The sequence below is a fragment of the Nesoenas mayeri genome (assembly GCF_963082525.1).
Source record: "Nesoenas mayeri genome assembly, chromosome: 12".
Taxonomy (NCBI): domain Eukaryota; kingdom Metazoa; phylum Chordata; class Aves; order Columbiformes; family Columbidae; genus Nesoenas; species Nesoenas mayeri.
This window is the reverse complement of record NC_137547.1, coordinates 20,592,563-20,612,921: the sequence shown is the minus strand read 5'-3', so window position 1 is coordinate 20,612,921 and position 20,359 is coordinate 20,592,563. Positions and strand designations below refer to the sequence as shown.

The 20,359-nt window shown below is 39.2% G+C and overlaps 1 protein-coding gene across 1 annotated transcript in view; it reads right to left on the bottom strand.

Moving 5' to 3' along the window:
- CDH8 (cadherin 8) overlaps positions 1-18,772 on the bottom strand; it is a gene marked incomplete at both ends in the record, with an annotated part of 126,903 nt that extends 108,131 nt beyond the window's left edge. Inside the window, 2 exon segments of the mRNA XM_080351891.1 lie at positions 18,335-18,597; positions 18,691-18,772. Of these exon segments, the coding sequence (XP_080208017.1) occupies positions 18,335-18,597; positions 18,691-18,772 (345 nt within the window).
- Positions 18,773-20,359: the final 1,587 nt, after the last annotated feature.

Sequence of the window (20,359 nt, the reverse complement as noted above, 5' to 3'; positions counted from 1 at the left end):
AGGGCAGGTATACCTGTGTGCTTTACACAACAGCTGCATTCGGGGTATGTGCACGGGACTGTAGAAATTGATGACTTCTGGGTTTATAACCTCATAATGATACATTCATAAACATTGTGAATCTTTTCTTGGGGAATCTAAATTCCGTGCTGTGCTGGGTGGTTACTCAAATAATAAATTACTGCTCCTCATGACGGGAAGAATTGTGATCTACATAACTTGTAATCTCCATCACTGATATTTACAAATGAATGCACGTAATGATTTGGCTGCTAGAAATTTCATTCTGTAATATTTGTTGAAACTTAGTCATCTTCATTATTTTTCTCTCTAAAGTCGTAAAAAAGAAAAAATACAAGAAAATTGCTTTTTAAAAAGAAAAATATTTTCTTAATAGATTATTACTTTCTATTCTGGGCTTGATTTTCTGCTGCATTATTCCACTTGCACACCTATGAGAGCCAGCAGAGCAGAGATGACATTTCTTGAGCAAACAGGTCTTCCTTGCTCTGCTCTAGTTCCATCCATTCAAAGTTATACAAAGCAATCTGGAAACCAAGACCACAATTGAGTTGCGCATTTCCAAGTACCAGGTTTTTCCTCCTGCATTGCGAGCAGAGCAGCCTGCACGCCAGCAGTCACATTTTGTGGTGGCATCACCCACAGATGTTTCAGAGAAAGTGAGACACAGGGAGTTGTCAGCCCACTGTGAATCAATTTATTCATTCTCACCAACTCGCCAGTCGATTTCATCCTTCAAGGTGCAAATTAGAAATACAGATGTATTCTGTGAAAAGCTTGCCGGCTTCAGTTTTTAAAAGCAAGTTAAGAGCCTGTTGGCTCTCATCCAGAGCAGTATCAGTTTAACACGGGAGGAATACTTCTGCAGGGAGCCGCATCCCCAGCTTTTAAGTGAACTTTATAAACACACATTTATATCAGTTATTATGTCTCTGCAGACCTAAAAGTCCTAAAGAACATCAGAGCCACAGTCAAGACCTGGCAAAACGACTTCTGACTTTCAGCCACTTCTACCTCGTTGTCTAAACTACATGTTTGACTTTGTTAGTGCTGGGGACCAGAACTTGCAGGACAGCAGCTACTCCTGCATCAATGAGAAGGAACTTTAGCCCTTTTTAGCTATGTATAACAGTGAGAAATCTTGCACTAATTCAAGATACACTCTGTCTGCAATGACCCAGAATAGAAGGCAGAAGGAAACTGGAAAGCAACATATTTGTTATTAAGTCATTACGGGTCTGTGATATAATAAGATGAAGAGCAACAAAGGATAAACAAGGGTACGTTACATGCGTTTCATATGCTCTACAAACTGCTGAGTGGAACAGTGCTCTGCTAATTTGTTCATATTCGCTGCAAGAACTTGCACCAGTTTACAGATAAGTAAAACAATAAGTCTGTCAGGTTTGCTCCTACCCCTATACAGAAAGCTTTTTTTCTAACCTTGCAGAATTATATTAATAACAGTGCAGAGTATTTGTTTAACTGATAGAAAGTACATCAAATTTATTTGCCTAATTATGCCTCAATTCGAGCTAACTGTAAACGCTATGAAGAACAGGCAACCAAGCCCAGTAGGCTGCTCTGCTCTTCTGGCTTATCAGTTGCAACTATGATTTCTCCTGATAATATATTTGAGAGGATGAAAGCAGAAAACTCTGTAGGTAAAAAGCAGCAAAGAAAATGTTTCATTCACAATTTACTTGCTACTGATTTTTATTTAGCTAAGACTGCTTGGAGCAAAATATTTCAATCTAGCTCAAAGATACTGCTAAAATTTTTATTAATATGAATTGTTCTTTCTTTTTAAACCTTACAACTCGAATCTAAAAATACTCCTACTCTGGATTCTGAAATATGATTATAGCTGAGAATGTAAGATTTTTCTACCAGACATAATGGCAATGCTGTTTCCTTAGTTTCATATTTACTCTATTTTAATACGCAGGTAATAATGATCGGTAGCTACATAAATGTAAATATCAGAGAATCCGTTTTAATATAGAAGTGTAGAGACAAAGCCAGAAAAGCCAGAAGTCAAACATGTAAACTGTTATATGTGTATATTAGTGCCAGTGAATTCTTGACTTGCTCTTGCAAATAGCCATAGGATAGTGACTCGACCAGGGTGAACAGCAGCCAAATTCAAGCAAAAGAGGAAAAACTGCATACATCTTTCCTTTTGCTTATGGCACAAGAATGAACAACCTACTCTAAACCAAGACTCTTTCAAGAAGGGTGAACTACAAAGGCTTTAGGTGCTCCATCAACGTTTCCTTTGGAGCTACAGTAAAGCTTGTAATCAACTCCCTGTCTCTAGGGTAACTTTTAAAGCCTAACCAGAATTTCAATAATATTTTGCAGCTAGTATGAAATTGTTGCTATAAACCCAACTGCGGATGCACAGGTTATATTTAAGCCATATTTTGCGAACAAAGAAGTCAAAAAAAAATCAATTTTGAAGGGGCAAGGTTTTATCCAAATGAAAAGGGCAGTGCATGCAGCTGGTTGACTTACAGCTAATATGGTACTTTCCAGAGCTTTTAACACACTTTGCTGATTGTTTGTCCGAGGCATATGGTTTGAACGAGCTGGGCAGTGCACAGTACAGCTGGCAGATTAGATATAAAAATTTGGCAATAAGCCTTGGAGTTATATGTGACGAGGTATCAAATTTGCCTGAATTTGTGTTCTGATTTCTACTGTATCAGTGTAAATTTGACGTTACTTCAGCTTCTACTACAGTAGATGCCCTTGTTTCTAATCTTGCAGCAATTAGATGTAGCGGACCCATGTCATGGAGGATAAAAGGGCAAAAGGGGCTTTTTAGGGCAAAATAATTACCAAAAGCTTTAATTAAACAACCCCAGCATTTTAAAAATGGGCAAGTATCATTTTCTCTAGCACACAAATTGGGAAACAGTGACAGGTGCTGTTCCAAACACATATTAATTTCAATCAAGCAAAGAATGAGAAGGTTTTGGCAGCTTGTCTTGTTTTCACTGTTACCTCCCATAACCAGAGTCAACAGTTTCAGCCTCAGCTCTGACATTCACGAAGGTCTTAGAAGACTCTCCAGCAGTATCTGAATACAATTTTTGTATTAATTTAATAAATGAAGCATCATTTTTAGACTCTCAGCATAATAAAATCTCATTTGCACTGAGTAGATTCATAAATTCCTGCTGTTAAGAACTGTTTTCATCAGAAATGGGCCAGCTTCCCATGGTGTCCATTCATATTCCAGTTCTGAACTGCAGGAGGGTGTTTGTCAGTCACAAGTGTTCCGTTATTATTACAGAGTTTCCTTTATTGCTACTTGAAAAGCCAATATAGATACTAAAAGTGACTCTCTCATCTCAGGGTACATACAACTGTGTATTTCTGAGTATATAGTTACAGTTTTTCAGTGAAGTGCATCACATTTTTATGCCACATGAGCTCAATGTAATGAATTAAGATTAAGAGAAAGAGAGAAGCAGCAAGTTCCCTACTACAGACCAGCATGGCTATGTAAAAGTACTAAGTCATGAAAGGTGTGTTGTAATGCGAACGCCTCACTGAACTCAAAGAGCATAAGAACAATGGACCTTTTCAAGCAAAATAAATAATTACTCATCTCAAACATTATTCTCTTTAGAAAGAAATTAATTTTCAGGAATTCCTATTTGCAACAGTAGAAATCTCAAATCTGTGAGGTTGACTCATATTTTAAATAACAATGAATAGCTCAAAGATGTCGTGGAAATATTTTTCAGTAAAAATAAAAATGAATTCCTTTGAAATCTTCTTTTTTTGCTGTTCCCACAAACTTTTCTTCACACTCCCTAATTGGTCCTAATTAAAATAATACTGACCATGGGATCAGTGCAGATATGCTATATTGCTGTATTTTAACCAAAAGTAAACAGGATTTATTTTTTTACATCTCTCAAGTTCAAGTTTTCTTATCAACATAAAGGAGCATAGAGAGGGCGAAAAATAAGTATGAGGAACAAAGGTTTCACGTTCTTGCAGTAGATGTACAGCCACTAAGTTCTTGAACCTTTTGAAGACGACCCCATGAATTACGAATAAAATGTGCAAAGGCCACTTTTACAGGACAAAAAGATCCAAACACAATCAAAATGTCAAATATACTGAAGTGTGTAGAAATTCATTTCAGTAGGAGCAAAGCAATATACAACCGGAAAGGATGTACAGTAGCATTTCTATATCAGCAAATAATACAATATGCTTGCACGAGTTCATGGAGCGGCTCTTCAGGAGGACGGCACGGCACATGTCCTGCCACATGTAACGAGCACAGCACCTCTGCCTTCACTGCTGGGGCCTGCGCGGTGTCTGCACTGCAGGGCTGGCTTCCCATTATTGTTCAATGTTGGTTTTAAAACTGAATACATTACCCAGCCCCAAGACTTGACCAAATGTATAAATAAGCATTCCTTTACCTACAGGGCCTGATTTACAAACATGCTTGAAGTGCATGTAGGCTTCACAAGAGCAACTGAAACACTGAATAATATTAAAAGCAGCTATATACAAAATAGGCTGAAGTATAATTCAAACAGCATTGAGAGAAAAGTAAGGAATGTTCGAGGTCATCTCACCTACAAAGAAGTAGTGTCAGCAGAGGATTACAACATTTTATTTCCTAAGCAACTCTCAGGTCAATTAGCTCCCAGGTCCACTATCTAGCATTAATATGGCCCTTAGCAGACGGCTTCTGAGATTTACAGAGACTTAGAAATCCACCAGCAGCTCTAGGCAACTGTAACTAAACTCTCTTTCTAGCCCTGAAACAACTAAATGCCTTTTCCCAGGTTTGCGCAAAAGCCGACAGCCGTCAGTTTGCATCTATTTCAGCCTTCCACGTCACTCGCCTGTAAAAATAGGCACACCCTCTCACAGAATGCCTCATTTACAGTCACGCAGCCGACTTCAGAGAACACGGGAAGCGTGCTGACAATTCCCTCATCCCACATTTTACTCGTGTAATTATGCAGGTATTTGAAAACCCTCTCCCCCAAGACCAGAACTCTGAACAGCAGCTTTCACCCCTCTTATTTCCATTCCCCTAGGTTATACCATTTCTCTTTATCCTTATTATTTTGCTCGTTGATATTTAATTTTTTGTGCAATGGGAAGAATTTTAAGAACAGACCCATTTCAAACTATTGGGACCCTTTGAATGAAGACCCTCTCTCTTCTGGAAGAGGAATGCTGGCCTGAGCTATGAGCCCAGCATAGGGATGGATCCGCACTGACCTGCATCAGGGGTCCTGTCTACCTTGGCTGAAATTCCAAGCAGACCGATGTGGTCTGAGTTTGTTCTACCATAAATAAGAGATTATCAAAACCATTGGTCAAGCTACCTCACCTCCATCGCTGTTTTAACTCAGGTTAACAAAATGTAACTTTGTTATTGAAGGCTTAACAAACAACTCACTAAGCAAATTATCCCAGAACTCAAGTGTTATAATTGGAATAACTCAGTGGATATTTTCATGGTAATGCAAAATAGAAAAATCTTGACACAAACACATAGAAAACCAAATCCAGACATCAATTACCAGGCTTTACATTTGATAACCATGGAATAATCTGGCCACCTGAAAATGAAATTTAATAATAATCCAAAATTTGATCTTGGAGAATAAGCATATTCACACCACAAAATTCTCAATTCCCAACATAAGCCTACCGTTGCATTTAAATACGCAAATAACATCAAGCCTAACTTTTAAACTAGAACAGGAAAAAGAATGTCTTCACTGAGAGATCTAGTATCTCCTTTCAAATAAGCGTTGTGAAAATGACAGGTACCTTGCTGGGTTATACATCCTCACAATCCTGGTAAATTGGTTACAGCTGGAGAGTCATATCATCTCTCAGTATCATCTTTCTACGCGTTCTGTATTCACGAGAGCCCTCGATGCCAAAATGAGTGAAAATAGAAATAAGAATGTTCAATTCCACAACAAAAATAGAGACTGAAATGTTTCATCGTAGGCCTACCATACAGTAGCCTTAAACGTGCCTGCTCTGCCTTGAAACCAGTCCTTGGCTTTGGATGTGCAGTTCTGTATGGCTTTGGTTGTCTCTCACTTCAGCACCATTTATGTCAGAAGGTTTGGAATAAATTAACTGTTTGACAGTGTATTGCAACCAACATGATTCTAAAGACATGCTGATTTCTTTTCATACCTTACCCCACCCCCCCCCATTAATTTTGCTCAACCCTCATAAGCTAAAACCTATATTGAGTTTGGGTTTGAGTCTTCAGTGGGAAAAAACTAGAATTATTATAGAAAGGCAGTAAAGTCCTGTCAGAACAAAGTGGTTAAGTAATATGTTAGATATATCTATATATATATACACACACCCCAAGACACATATACACACACTTAGACTAATATATATATTCTCCTGCAGTTCTGTATTAATCAAATGGAATACCCTGTAGTAGAAATGCAGTACTAATAACTCAAAATAGCACTTCTGTTCGAGTTGCCTTCTACAAGCTTATTTGAGTTCTAAGTGTGTGCTGAAACTCTCTCTTTGAATGCCTCGGTCTGTTTGAAGGTTAGCGCTCGGTCCCATGGAGATAAAGGAAAATGTGCCAACATTTGAGATATTTGATTACTTGTATAAAATTACGCTTGCTCGTTTTTCCTAGGCAAGATACTCTTGGGTAAAGTTATATTAAAGAGGGAATAGAAATAGTGTACATCCAAAGAAAATGTTTTCCAATTATGCTTCACAAGATGCAGAAAATATTACTTGTGATAGAGGATTATGAATGAGATAATTACTGAGAGCCTGATGTACCTAAAGCTACAATAAAGGAGAGAGAAAAACATTAATAAGTGGTTATTGACTGTTCTTCCTGCTCTTTGTAATAAAAGGCCAGAACAGTACCAAGGACAAACCCTTCCACAGTTTGGCTGTGATACATTATATACAAGAATACCTTTCCTACTTACATGGCCCATGATTAATTCCTATAAATGAAACTGTATCAGCTTTTATTTAAGACCCAAAATGCTTTATGCCTCTCAAGAAAGGCTTAATAAGAAGTTTTTCATATTAAAAGTCAATTGAAAATAATACAGATTTTGAAATACATATGATGTTTACTCTATAAAATTATTTAATTTCACGTATTCGTAAGGAGCGAGCCACACTTCTGAAAGAGTTCAGACTAACGTTAGGTTGGGAAGGCACAGAATGAGACAAGATTATGACTTTTAGAAATTAAATTATGTGTCGCTATGACTTTTTGATTCTCCAATGAAACAAACGACGACTCAATTATTTCTGAGAAGCTCTAGCAAAGAATATTTGAGCTTCCACGTGCAGTATTTCAATACAGGTGTGATCAATAGAAAAGATGATATGAAACGGATTTTAAGTAGCTGCAGCTCTTTTCCTGCTGCAAAACAGGTCTTGGTGCACCATGCAAAAGTACCTTTGCCACATTTAAGAGAAATTTTGGCTCACAACGCTGCTGCATCAAGTGTGAAGTCACAGCCACTGCAGATAAGGTTACCAATATTTCTAAAAGCATGACAGTGGTCACGAACATTACAAGAGTCAATGTACACAGAGAGGAAGCTGTGCGAGTCCTGAGGGTTCCTCATGCTCCTGTGCTTAATTGCAGAAAGGGTAACAGCTTCACTAATGAAACACATGCCCTACCAATCAGTGTGGTTCCCTCCTCTTAACAACAATCTTTCAGTGTTCTCTTAAATGCACACAACATCTGTGCATACACACAACACACACACCCGTGTTCATCTCAGGGTAGTCATTGCTTTTCCATTCATGTTCCTGCCTCCACCAGACACTGCATAAACTGTACATAAGGATTTACATTAGGTACATTAAGACAGACTCAATACCAAATTTGGAATGAATTTGACCTATTGAATCTGAAGCAATTCCAAGTATCTGGAAGGCTGGACCCCTCAACATTATCTTTATTAACTAAAAGCGCTACTGCAAAGCATGCAGCTTCACAAAGCAGAAATGCAGGCTTGGTAACAGAACGTATCACGGGACATAATAAAGACAAGTGCTTTATAAATCAAGTGGCTGAGAAAATAATAAATTAAGGATTAACTATTACTGCATTGTTGGTTTCCCTGAAAATTTTCAAACAACCGATCCTGAGAGATTTCTTTTGATAGTGTCTCATGGGGACAATGAAACACATGAGCACTTGATGACTGTGTTGTGTTTATTACAGCAGGAAGGTCGCCAAGAAAAGGGACTCCTGAGGTCAGCGCTGTGTCCTCCAGCAGCTGTGACCCGCCGGGGCTGCAGAGACGCTCAGAGCTAAACACAAGTGGACTAGCGGGTGAGTCAGTACTTGTGTTCTTCCAGGCTGACAATCTGCCTTCCTCAGGTGACATCAGAGCTTTCCTCCTGCAAAGAAACTGTGCTTGGAAACTACACCTTAAGGCAGAACAGCGCCACGTTCGCCTGTTTTCGAGTGGGGAAAGTACCTCTTATGTTTTCTAGCCTTTCTGCAATTTGCAGAATTTAAAAATGTATTCCTGATTCTATACAGATACCAGTTGGAATAAATACTGACTCAGTCATAGTACTGGGTTTTTTCACTTTGCAAGTATGAAACATTTCATACCATTCAAAGCACTGCAGGGAACCTATTGCCTCAGAGCGGGTCTCTAGCATGACTAGAGCAAAATTTTCCTTTACTATCCATCAGACTTTGTCCCACTGCCTCTTACAGTATTTGCTCAGAAAGCATGTGATTTAGATAGAAACATTACTCACAAAAAGTTCCCTTGAAATTCAAATATGTGTTTACGCATATACAGTACACAATTCCTGGCATTCCTTTGCTTATCAGTAATGTGCAGTAACTAGCAGGTGGTCTTCTGAACTGACAGAATTTAAACCAATTACAAAATGATTCCTTAATGGGATCACCAGTGCAGTTGCCTTCTATACAGAATAAGCAGCCTAACTCTGCCTAACGATTTTTCTCTATTTTTGAGGTATGGTAACTCCCATTGTGTCAGTAAGCCTTATACTCAATATATATTTAAAGGTACATATATTTGTTATTATATCACATTTAAGTTGCTAATAAATTGCATAGGACACATCTCTTGCAGCATGTCCCACACTTGAAAAGTAATCACATGGCTTCTTAGAGTTCCTGATCATATTCCACCTTGCGATACCATCGCTGCTTAGCAAGAGCCAGCACCAGAGAATGGGAAAGCTTGTCCTCTGGTGCTACATTGTGAGGCATCATTGTGGGCATTGAAAATAACATCTCCCCATGCCACCTTTCTGCATTTATGTTTTCTTCCTCAGTTACAGTCTGCTTATCCTCTTTAGACAATAACTGATTTGAGGTGGGAATTGTCCCCTACTCGACAAAATGGAAAAAAACAAAATAGCTAAGGCTTCTTAATATAAGTGACCATATCACCAGTTCTCACATTTACTGTGAGCTGGTGGACCATTCCTCATTTGCTGTAGTTCAGTTTATGGAAATGCCCTCCATGAGTGCTTTGCTTCAATAATTTGCACAAGAAACAAGTCCATTCTGAGGCCCCTTTAAAGGTATCTGGGGATTACATTTCACTTTGGTCTGTAAATCTTTTTATGCCAAGTAAAATCCTGGTGTATGCTCTAAATAATTTAAGTCACTTCTGTTTATTCATATGAAAACTAAACAAAAAGTCCTTTTATATTTAGATTAGCACCTGCTCTGGGTTAATCAAATATTCTAAACAAGTACCTGGGTTATCCAACAAAATAATCAAGACCCATTAATGAACAGAAAAAAAAATGGAAATATTGTATTGGCATTAAGTCTTGTTTCAGATGATTTAGAATGAAGGAAGAAACACAAACATTTGCCTCTGGACGTTGTATTTTCTTGTCTGTATGACAACAACAGGAATTGCAAAGAGTGCCAGTGGTCTGCATTAAACGCTTTAGACTGCACCGTAATCAGAGAACAGGTTCCTGCAAACAGGCAATTAAAAAAAATAGAGAAGGGCATAGCAAGTATGTCAGTAATTGTATTTAGAAAACTTATTCTCTAAAAATACAGTAGATTTTCATTAAGTTGAGTAATATCAGCTTCTGAGTATTCTGTGCCATGCTTTAACATAAAGAATTACACGTAGCATCAATTATTTGACAGACTATCCCAAATTAATTTAAATACAGGGTGGTTTTTTTCATTCACTTTAATATCATGATTTCTTATGTTGGATATATAACGTCATAGCACTTAATGATGCTTGTAGGTCGATGACCTTAGAAAATAGTCTGATAGAAGAACTATGGTTTGTTTCCTCTGTGTGCCTCATGTCTGGATGCCCAGCACCAGTACTGCATACACTGAAATTCACCTTTTCTCACTTGCTAACAATCCCCCTATTATATGTAAGCAGTTAGCTCAGCAAGGGAAAAAAATCAGCTCATATGGTTTCTGGATTTAAACCAGCATACAAGTGGGTTGAGCCGCTAAGAAACGCCTGTTGCTGGTTGTGCCGCAGCTGAGCTCCTTGCCTCCGGTGATCTCTGAGTCAGTCTTATTGCAGCCATTCCCCTTCCTTAGGGCGATCTAACAGCAGCACGGCCAGTTAGCACACAAACCCGCCGCTTTGCTTCTATTCACCAGGGGCTGGTGCGGAACAGCTACCGAGCTCAGCCCCTGAGACAAGCAAAGGGATTTCTTATGTTGCCCCTAATGATTCCTCTGGTTAATTCAGGAATAGGACTGAGATTCTCCAGGGAGAGCTACACTTTTTCTTAGCCGCTGGCATGACTGCTGGAAAATAAGGGCTTTGAAAGAAATCAGCGAAGGGGGATCTTTACACTAACAGAGATTCCTCAATGAAAAGTTATATATTACTCTATATCACTACAAGTATTTTCCTCAGGTATCACCAAGAGGCTACTCAGATACCTAAATATTTGCTTAAATACCTTTAGGAAAGTTATCCACATTTATCTTCAATGCCACATACTCCACATGTGGTTTTCAAATAATAGTTACCTTTAGACACTGCCTAAAATAATTATTGCAGCAAATTATTTCTGTAGTGAAGCTGACTGCTTCATACCCAGATTAAATTGCTCAGTATCAACGTCCCTGGCTTTGTCCAAAAAAACCCATCAAAAAATAAAGACCCTCAAGCTGTGAAGTTGTTGGTCTGGTGCATAACACACATTCTTTTACTTTACCAGAATAGGAAGAAAAACAACCCAAAACCCGCTCTTTTAAAACAGAACTTCCAAGAAACAAAATATATGCAAACTCTTCCCTGTCATTTTCAATGCAAACTAATCTTTCTTGTGGTTACTGTGAATGGGTATTTGTTGTACCCTAAAGATACAGAGGCGTCCAGCAGGTAAGAGGCAGCTTTTCTCTGCTGTAATTCAGTTCTTTAGCTGTCACCCACTTGAGCTGCTGAGCTCTTAGTGGAAGCCTGCAGACACTAAAGGAATTAGTGCCAAACCATTTCTCATTTTAATGCAGAATTATTGTTAAGGTTTTCATTACATGAATCCTTGGCAAATTGAGGAATACCCCATCAGGACTTGAAAAAAACAAATACACCCTTTCACTTGACTGCTTGAAAGGCAATTTGTTCTGTCACTTTTGGGAAGTCGCTACTCTCCGATAGCTTTTTGGTGGCCTATAGGAAATTTGTTTGCCAAGTTCAGAAAGGACAAACTTTTAGCAAAAAAACACCATCAAAACTGGCACTAATTGGTAGTTAAATTGACAAGTGGAACTGAAGCATCCTGACAGCACCAGAGGTGGGCCCTACAGGTAGAAATTGAAAACCATTTACTAAAGGGATGTTGGAAAGAGTAAACGATCATAGGGCATCTGCACAATATCATGTGCAAGGCTCTACTTAATTTTTCATCCTGTCACTTCAGCGTTTTGCATTCAGACTTGGAAAACATTTCAATTCATTGTGAGAAAGATAAAGTGTTGAGATCAATATATTGAAGAAAAGTACACGAGCTTCTAATTCTTCACAAACAAAAGAAATTTTCTATGTTAGCTACTTTTTTTTTTCCAGAAGATTAGAAATCTTTCTGGCTTTATAAAAATACGACAAGGAAATTGAAGAGAATGATGTTAAAGTAGCATTAGGGGATCCAAATGCCTAAGCACACACTGTGTAATCATGTCCACCGTGGATACAATTTGAAAAATAGACCAAAAAACACACAAAACCACAACACAAACAAACAAAAACAACAAAAAAACCCCCGACCCAACTTTTGGAAGTTACTCTATATACTTATTGTCTATGAAGTCTAAAACTTAGAATGCAAACCACATCACAAAGATGTTCCTACTTCAGCGAACAAAATCCGGATGGCTCAGAAGGCGCCTGGTGTTCCGCAGGCTGACCCTGCACAAGCACCTTGACATTGCAATGCATTCCTTTAAATGCTTCCCATAGTAATGGCCCATACTGGCATGTGCCGCTTTTTTACTCTATTGTTTCAATAGATAAAAGGTCTCTGAATGTATTACCAGTCCAGTGGTATTAGCTGGCATACGAGTGTTGGGACTCTACTTGAATTTGGTATATATCATGCCCCAGACTGGAGATGAGGGAGCATGAAAGCATTCAACCTTATTAGTGATACTTCCAGAAATAAGATCTTAGGGTTTGGAGATATAGCACGTTTGTTAACTCTAAGAGAAATCAGTACAATGATTTTTACACTGTATTAGAAAATGTAGACGCAGTTGGCTCACTTAATTCAAACTGCCCTTGTTTAAATGTATATGTTCTGAGAAGAAATTTCTTGGAACTTCTACTTAGTTGAAAAGAAACAAATGAAATACATGTTTAAAAATCACTACTTTTATCAGGATTCTATAAAATGTATACTATATTTATTGTCTTTCAGCAAAATTTAATTAAGATGATTTTTTTCTCAGAGCTACTTCTACTCCTGCTTACTAAGCTGCTTCAGACCATGTAAAGTGGAGCATTCTCTGAAGCATACACAGTCATCTCCTTCACAAGCACCAAAGTCTGGGGGAATTAATATTTTCCATCAAGAATACAGTAGCAAAATAAATGATACATTTCAGCTTCTGGGAGTTTATTAAACATAAGTAGGAAAATTAGTGTATAATTATGGTTGCAAAACAACAACAAAAAGCTAAGGCTCAGAAAGCAATGTTGACTTAGCAACATTTCCGATATTGAATATTTTATGGCATGCGTTTAAATCATAGACAGCAAAACATACAAGTGTATATTAGAAGAAAAAGAGGAGGATCTATATAATATGGTGTTCTGATGTCTGTTGTTCTAACTGTGGAAACTTTAACAATGCATTCATGTAGGACCATGTAATACCCTATGTAGCCTATGCTGGGGGTATACTACATGTATGTTTCCCAATAATTCATCCCCAAAGTAATAAGAGCCTAAGCTACAAATACTTCTAGTTTGTATCACTTGAGTACAACAATATTTCCAGGCAGCCATTACAATCACAAGCTCAATGCAGGAATAAAAATGAAAACATATGGAAAGAACTTGCTTAATTAAAACCTTGTTTACTTTGCATATATGTATCACTAGAACTTCAACAGAACTATTTATAATTTTAAACAAGCGAGATTTTACCATTTCCTTGTTAAGAGATAAAATGTATGTTGGCAATGAAATCAAAGATTGCATAAAGCATGTATAATGTAGAACATACAGCTTGAAGCTATTTATAAGTGCTCTCTGCGTTTCCAGGTTTGGTTTTTACAGTAGCGCAGCCTGAAGCACTTAACTGTGAAAACATGATGCCTCTCTACTGCTCCTCCTACAGGAAAATTATGTCTCCTCTAAAGGCCTGAACCTCAGCCCATACACCAAGGGAAAAATCTCTGTTGCTCTAAAAAGCAAAAGCTTTCTAGCTCCTCATTCTACCCGCCATACACAAAAACTTCTGCATTTAAGAGTGAAGAGACACATACCATGTAAGTCAGGAGCAAGGACACAAAACTCCACAGTTACAGATAAAAAGCGTCTACCTGAGACTGCACTGCTGAAGAGCTGACTGGGCTGTGTTCTTTCTGAGCCTCCGTCACTCTGTCTGGTTCTTCACCTGTTGAGGCTTTTCAGAGCAATTCCTGAAGAGCCAGCACGGCTGCTCCACCAACCACACAGCCAGGACACCGCAGCTCCGCAGGTGACACATGTGCCGCTCTTCCCTGCCCGGACACCGCAGCTCCACAGGTGACACATGTGCCTCTCTTCCCTGCCCGGACACCGCAGCTCCGCAGGTGACACATGTGCGGCTCTTCCCTGCCCGGACACCGCAGCTCCGCAGGTGACACATGTGCCTCTCTTCCCTGCCCGGACACCGCAGCTCCGCAGGTGACACATGTGCCGCTCTTCCCTGCCCAGACACCGCAGCTCCGCAGGTGACACATGTGCCGCTCTTCCCTGCCCGGACACCGCAGCTCCGCAGGTGACACATGTGCGGCTCTTCCCTGCCCGGACACCGCAGCTCTGCAGGTGACACATGTGCCTCTCTTCCCTGCCCGGACACCGCAGCTCCGCAGGTGACACATGTGCCTCTCTTCCCTGCCCGGACACCGCAGCTCCGCAGGTGACACATGTGCCGCTCTTCCCTGCCCGGACACCGCAGCTCCGCAGGTGACACATGTGCCGCTCTTCCCTGCCCGGACACCGCAGCTCCGCAGGTGACACATGTGCGGCTCTTCCCTGCCCGGACACCGCAGCTCCGCAGGTGACACATGTGCCGCTCTTCCCTGCCCGGACACCGCAGCTCCGCAGGTGACACATGTGCTGCTCGTCCCTGCCCAGCTCATTGTACACACCTCTCATCACAGGGACTGTGTGTAAAATCCGCAATGTATTACTTTGGGACTGGAAATAAGTACATTTTTAAAAGTCTGAGGGAGGTTCTGGGAGAAACTCGGGAGTGCTGCCCAGGAGCGTTATCACAGCAACAGCACCTACCTGACTGATCTTTAGTGTTCGTGTCTGGACTTCACTGCTCATTCATTTAGTGCTAAGCCAGAGAATATTTAAACACACACACTCCAAAAAACAAACCAAAACCAACACAACCAAATCCAAAACTTTGATCACCTTCTTTCTCTCTTTTGTTCTTTCCATGCATTGTACTTACAAACAGCTGTTAACACGTTAACTATCCCAGGTTTTTGCCTAAAAAACTCTTAAACCAGGTCCTCTCCCATTTAAAACATCACAAGTAATATGTTAGGTAAAACAGGAGGTACAATTATATACCCCAAACCCAGTTTTCCAATGATTTTTAACTCTATTATCTATTTCACTGTGAATTCAGCGGCTGTCTCCTGTGGAAGAAAAATGGCATTTGCTACAGCACAGCTTTCCCAGCACATCTGCCGTGGTGCTGGAAACGCATGCAGGGGAGAGCGAGAAAATGCAGCCGTGTATATCAAGTAAAAGTTCTGTCTAACTAATCAAGTCCAGAGGGACAGCACGCGGCGTCACTAGACATATCGGTCTACACTGGAATGAGGTTGCCGGCCACTGAGAGGCCACAAAACTGCTGACAGCAATATCCAGTGCATGGAGTCTGCTAAAGGACAAGCCGTAGCTTCATAAAGCACTCGCCTGCGTCAATGGGTGAAAAGGAAAATAAGTATGTCACATCAACAAAGTTACTTCTTAAGTTTCTCAGAACTGCGTGTATACCTTTCTATATGTACATGGAATTTATTACAATATCATGTGTCAAAATAAACGCATTAATATAAACTAGAACGTTCATCGCGTTTTCTAGAGAAATCTCAAATTCAGAAAGCACCCTAAGAGATGAGTATTCATATACCTTTTTTACAGATGTGTTAACTCAAGTAGAGCTGTTTATTTTAAGTTTGAGCTTGATCCTACTGAACATAATGATGAAAAATGAACAATATGCACTTATAATGTCAAACTCATTGTAAGAAGGTTCGTGAATGAAAGCAAAGCATTTTCTTCTGTGTTTTACTCGAGCCACTGAAGCAAACCACCATGCTTTAAGAAAGAAGTCACATTAAACCCTCCTATTAGTCTCACCCCAGACTCTTTCATTTATTAAAGCAAATATATTGGGAATGCATTTATTAGTATATATGCACGCAGAACAGCAACGAGTAAATACTTTTGAAGAGCGTGCAGTTGTATTGCTACACTTAAAGCTCTGAAAAAGGTTTTGACACCTAGAAGCTATTTATCCCGGAAAAATGGAGAAGCCTAATAGAAGATATTATGTATTTTACATTGCAATGGATAAGAAACCAATGAGGGTGACAGAGGGCAAACCATTGCCCAGCTTTGTGGACCAGGAGAGAATCTAGCTTGTGATGTTCTGTACACCTTCACGTTTTGGGAAGAAGGATTCCCAAGAACTACAACCGAGGGATTTGCTGCTTTATGGTCAGGAAGGATTAAGTGCAGCTCTGAAAGATGCAGAGCACCTCTGTTCCCATTGACTACAGCAGAGTTTGAAGGTGCCTACAGTACTCATAAACCTTAGGAAAGAAAAATAAGTCGAAAGTATGGATGATTTTTCTGGAGAGAGGGAAAAAAATATAGACAAGAATTACAAGAATATTTTAAGCCATTTTCATGAATAAATCAATGTTTTCTCCCTATGGGAACACATGTCACTTTTTGCTCCTTTGCATCTATATCATACAGTGTTTTTATTATACAGCAGTCTCAACAAATAGATTATCACACCATTTTAGAGTAGCTAATGCTATTCAAAACACCAGCAGAAGATGGGAAAATGTTGGGTTTTTTTATTGGTTTGGCTTAATAATTTGAACAACTCAGAATATCATATCCACCTAAAAAAAGCTACATCCTGAAAATCAAAGTACTTCCAAGTACAAACTCTGGATTCTCCCTAGTTACTCAAAAACAACTCAAAACCATTTTAAAAGCTTGACCATAATATTCTGAAAAAGAATGGGTTGGATAAAATATTTTAAGATCTGAAATCAGCATATTGCTATCGCTCTGAAATTAAGATATATTGCTATCTCTCTGAAATTAAGACATATTACTAACCACAGAAAACCAAATGAGAAGAGATATATAATACCTGATATAAATGTATATTAACACAGCACTCAGAAGTCACTGGATGTAAAGCTCATTACATTTTCTGACCCTAAGCTTCGACTGGAAAGGGGCTACACCAGGGAGAATTTAGGAATGCACTTGTTCTGTGTTCTTTCCAGTAATAGATATGGCAATAGTGCCAGTCCCTATGTTATACTATATGCTATTCATTCAGCCAGAGAATTTTTAAAAAATCATGAAATTAACTGATATCCATAATTTTTTGTTCTCCAGATGTTTTATTGTCATATTACCCGGCTACTGAAATTGAGTAATGTACCTGCTTATTTAAAGAGAACTGAACTTCAGCGATAAACAATCAAGGTATTTATAACTGCTCACTATAGGTCAAACAAGCATTTAGGAACAGGTAATTATTTCCAAGGATAATTCTGAAGAGAATTCAATTCCTGATGAATGCAGATGGCCCATGATCTCTTTTCAGAGAAACCGCAAGGCTGATTCACTGACTGGGGATAATTCACTGAGCTACAGAATAACCTAATGCATGGCAACAATGAAAGGTTGAAGGCAACAGGCAAGCTAGGACACATAGAAAAACATGATCATTTTCCTTTCATTGTCTTCCTAACGTTGAAAGTAAATTACCAAATCTGTGGCAATAATGTTACTACATATTTGTGCAAATCATGACCTCCCTATAAAGTAGTATCTTATAATTTGCTGTATATATCACACTTCCCTTTTTGTTTGTGTTTTTAAAAATTCTCGGACTATAAATAACTTCCTTGTAATCAGGCAGGAGATAAGTCATTTTCTATAGGTGTAACAACCTTTCTGAATGTACGGAGCATATTTTGAATGACTAGGAACATATTACAAAATGTTGCTTTGGTGAAAACGTTCAGCAGACAGAGGTGAAGATTGGGGACTAACAGTATGAAAGGAAGGATGTGGACATGCCTGTGTACTTCTGTCATATTGAATATGTATAATTATGTTGTAAACAGCAGATTAGCTAACCAGGAAACCATATCCTTAAAATGAGGTACATTAAAATGCACAAATGCATGAATATTAGAGGAAAACATAAGAATAACAGAGCACCTTCAGTCCAAATGACCGAAGACCTTCACACGCTATACATTTACACACTCAAAGAGGAAAAACAAACGTTGCCTTACCCGGCCAACTAGTATTGGTTCAGGTCCAGAAAATTCTTCTAATACAAACATTTGATTCCAAACCCAGCCTCTCTTGGAACGGTTCAAAACTCTTTGTTCTTCAGTTAGCATTTTTAGTCCTGTACTGGATCCAATTGGTAGTACTTGAGATTGATTCATTGGAGCCATATAAATGGAAGGAAGGACAGTAATCCATAATATTGTTAATGGAGTCCATGTATCCATAAGCATTTCCGTTAGTCTTTCTGGCATTGTACCACAAGCTACGCAAATCACCGCAGAAATGAAATTCTTATTTCGCTTTCCTCCAGACTGTAGCAATCCAATTCATCATGCAGTACTGAACATTTACTTACAGCTCCTCCATGTGTTTACAGCACAGTGAATGTAAAAATAGCTTGGATTACAAAAACGTGATCCATTGAGTTTTCCAGTCATTAAACATTCCTGGTGGGGAGGGAAAATAAATAGAACAAAGTCAAATCAGTGACTAAAGAGCTTAGGAAAGCTTTCTGAAAGATCTCATTTACTTTTACATGATAAACAAGCCGTATTAAGTTTAAAATTTGTAGTGTAGAATATCAGTGCATATTAAATGGGCTAAAGAAAAATAAAAGCAACTCTGAATTCCTTTATTTCCTGAAGTAGTGAGAGAAGACTCAGGTAAATGATTACACACCGGAAAACATTTTACTTGCAGTTTGTCATAGGGTCTGAAGAAGCTTCTGGCCTTCTTGCTAGCCTGTACTCTTTATGTAGTCACAGAACCATAGAATCCCAGAGTGTCAGGGATTGGAAGGGACCTGGAAAGCTCATCCAGTGCAATCCCCCCATGGAGCAGGAACACCCAGATGAGGTTACACAGGAAGATGTCCAGGCGGGTTGGAATGTCTGCAGAGAAGGAGACTCCACAACCCCCCTGGGCAGCCTGGGCCAGGCTCTGACACCCTCACCATGAAGAAGTTTCTTCTGAAATTTAAGTGGAACCTCTTGTGTTCCAGTTTGAACCCATTACCCCTTGTCCCATCAGTGGCTGTCACCAAGAAGAGCCTGGCTCCATCCTCCTGACACTCACCCTTTAGATATCTGTAAACATTAATGAGGTCACCCCTCAGTCTCATCTTCTCCAAGCTAAAGAGCCCCAGCTCCCTCAGCTAAACACTTAGTATGTCAAATAATAAAAGTTAAACAAAATAATGTTCTTGCATACAGACTTACTCTCCTCCACCAAAAAAAAATAATAATAATTAAAAAAATGTTACTTCTCCTAAGTGTACAAGGCTCCGGCAGAACATCCTCATCTCAGTAACCATCCAGCTGCAGCTGCACACAGCTGTGCAAAACCTTCACAGCCCAGCAGAGGAACAGGACTGGTAAGTCCACTGTGAAACCCATGATCCCCAAACCAAACCACTCCCAGAACCGAAGCGAGCTTATTTATTCACATCTGCACTACAAAACTCTCAGTGTCTCTATCTCGCTTCCAGAGAAAACACAGAGTCAGATTTTATTTCAAAGACATTTGCCTTGATGAACACTTGGGAGAACTTGGCCTTCTTTCCCCACCCACCCTTTCATGTATTAGGAAGCCACATCAGGTTTCATCTCTGTAAATATTCATTAAAATGGCCAAACAAGTTCACATAGTAGGGCTTTCTCATGGCACAGTGACTGACAAACCTGAAATGCAGCTGTGGATCACTGACAAAGATAGATGGGCATGGCTCGGGGAGAAGGGTGCACTACAGCTCCCCTAATGAGGCTGGAGTTATGTAAAAAGATTCCTGACACGTTTTCTTTGACTGATTCATATCCAAGTCATATCACAAGAAACCGCTATATACAAGATGGGTAGAAACGTCTACTGTTAAGGTTACACTGTGTCTTGGGCTGGTTTTTTCCTCCCCACTTTAAAATAAGTTCCTAGTGTTGGTTTTGGTTTGGTGTATTTTTTTTAGGTTCATACAGTCATAGAAGAAAATCTCTAAAAACATGAGTAAGAGCAGTAAAAGTCAGCTGTTATTT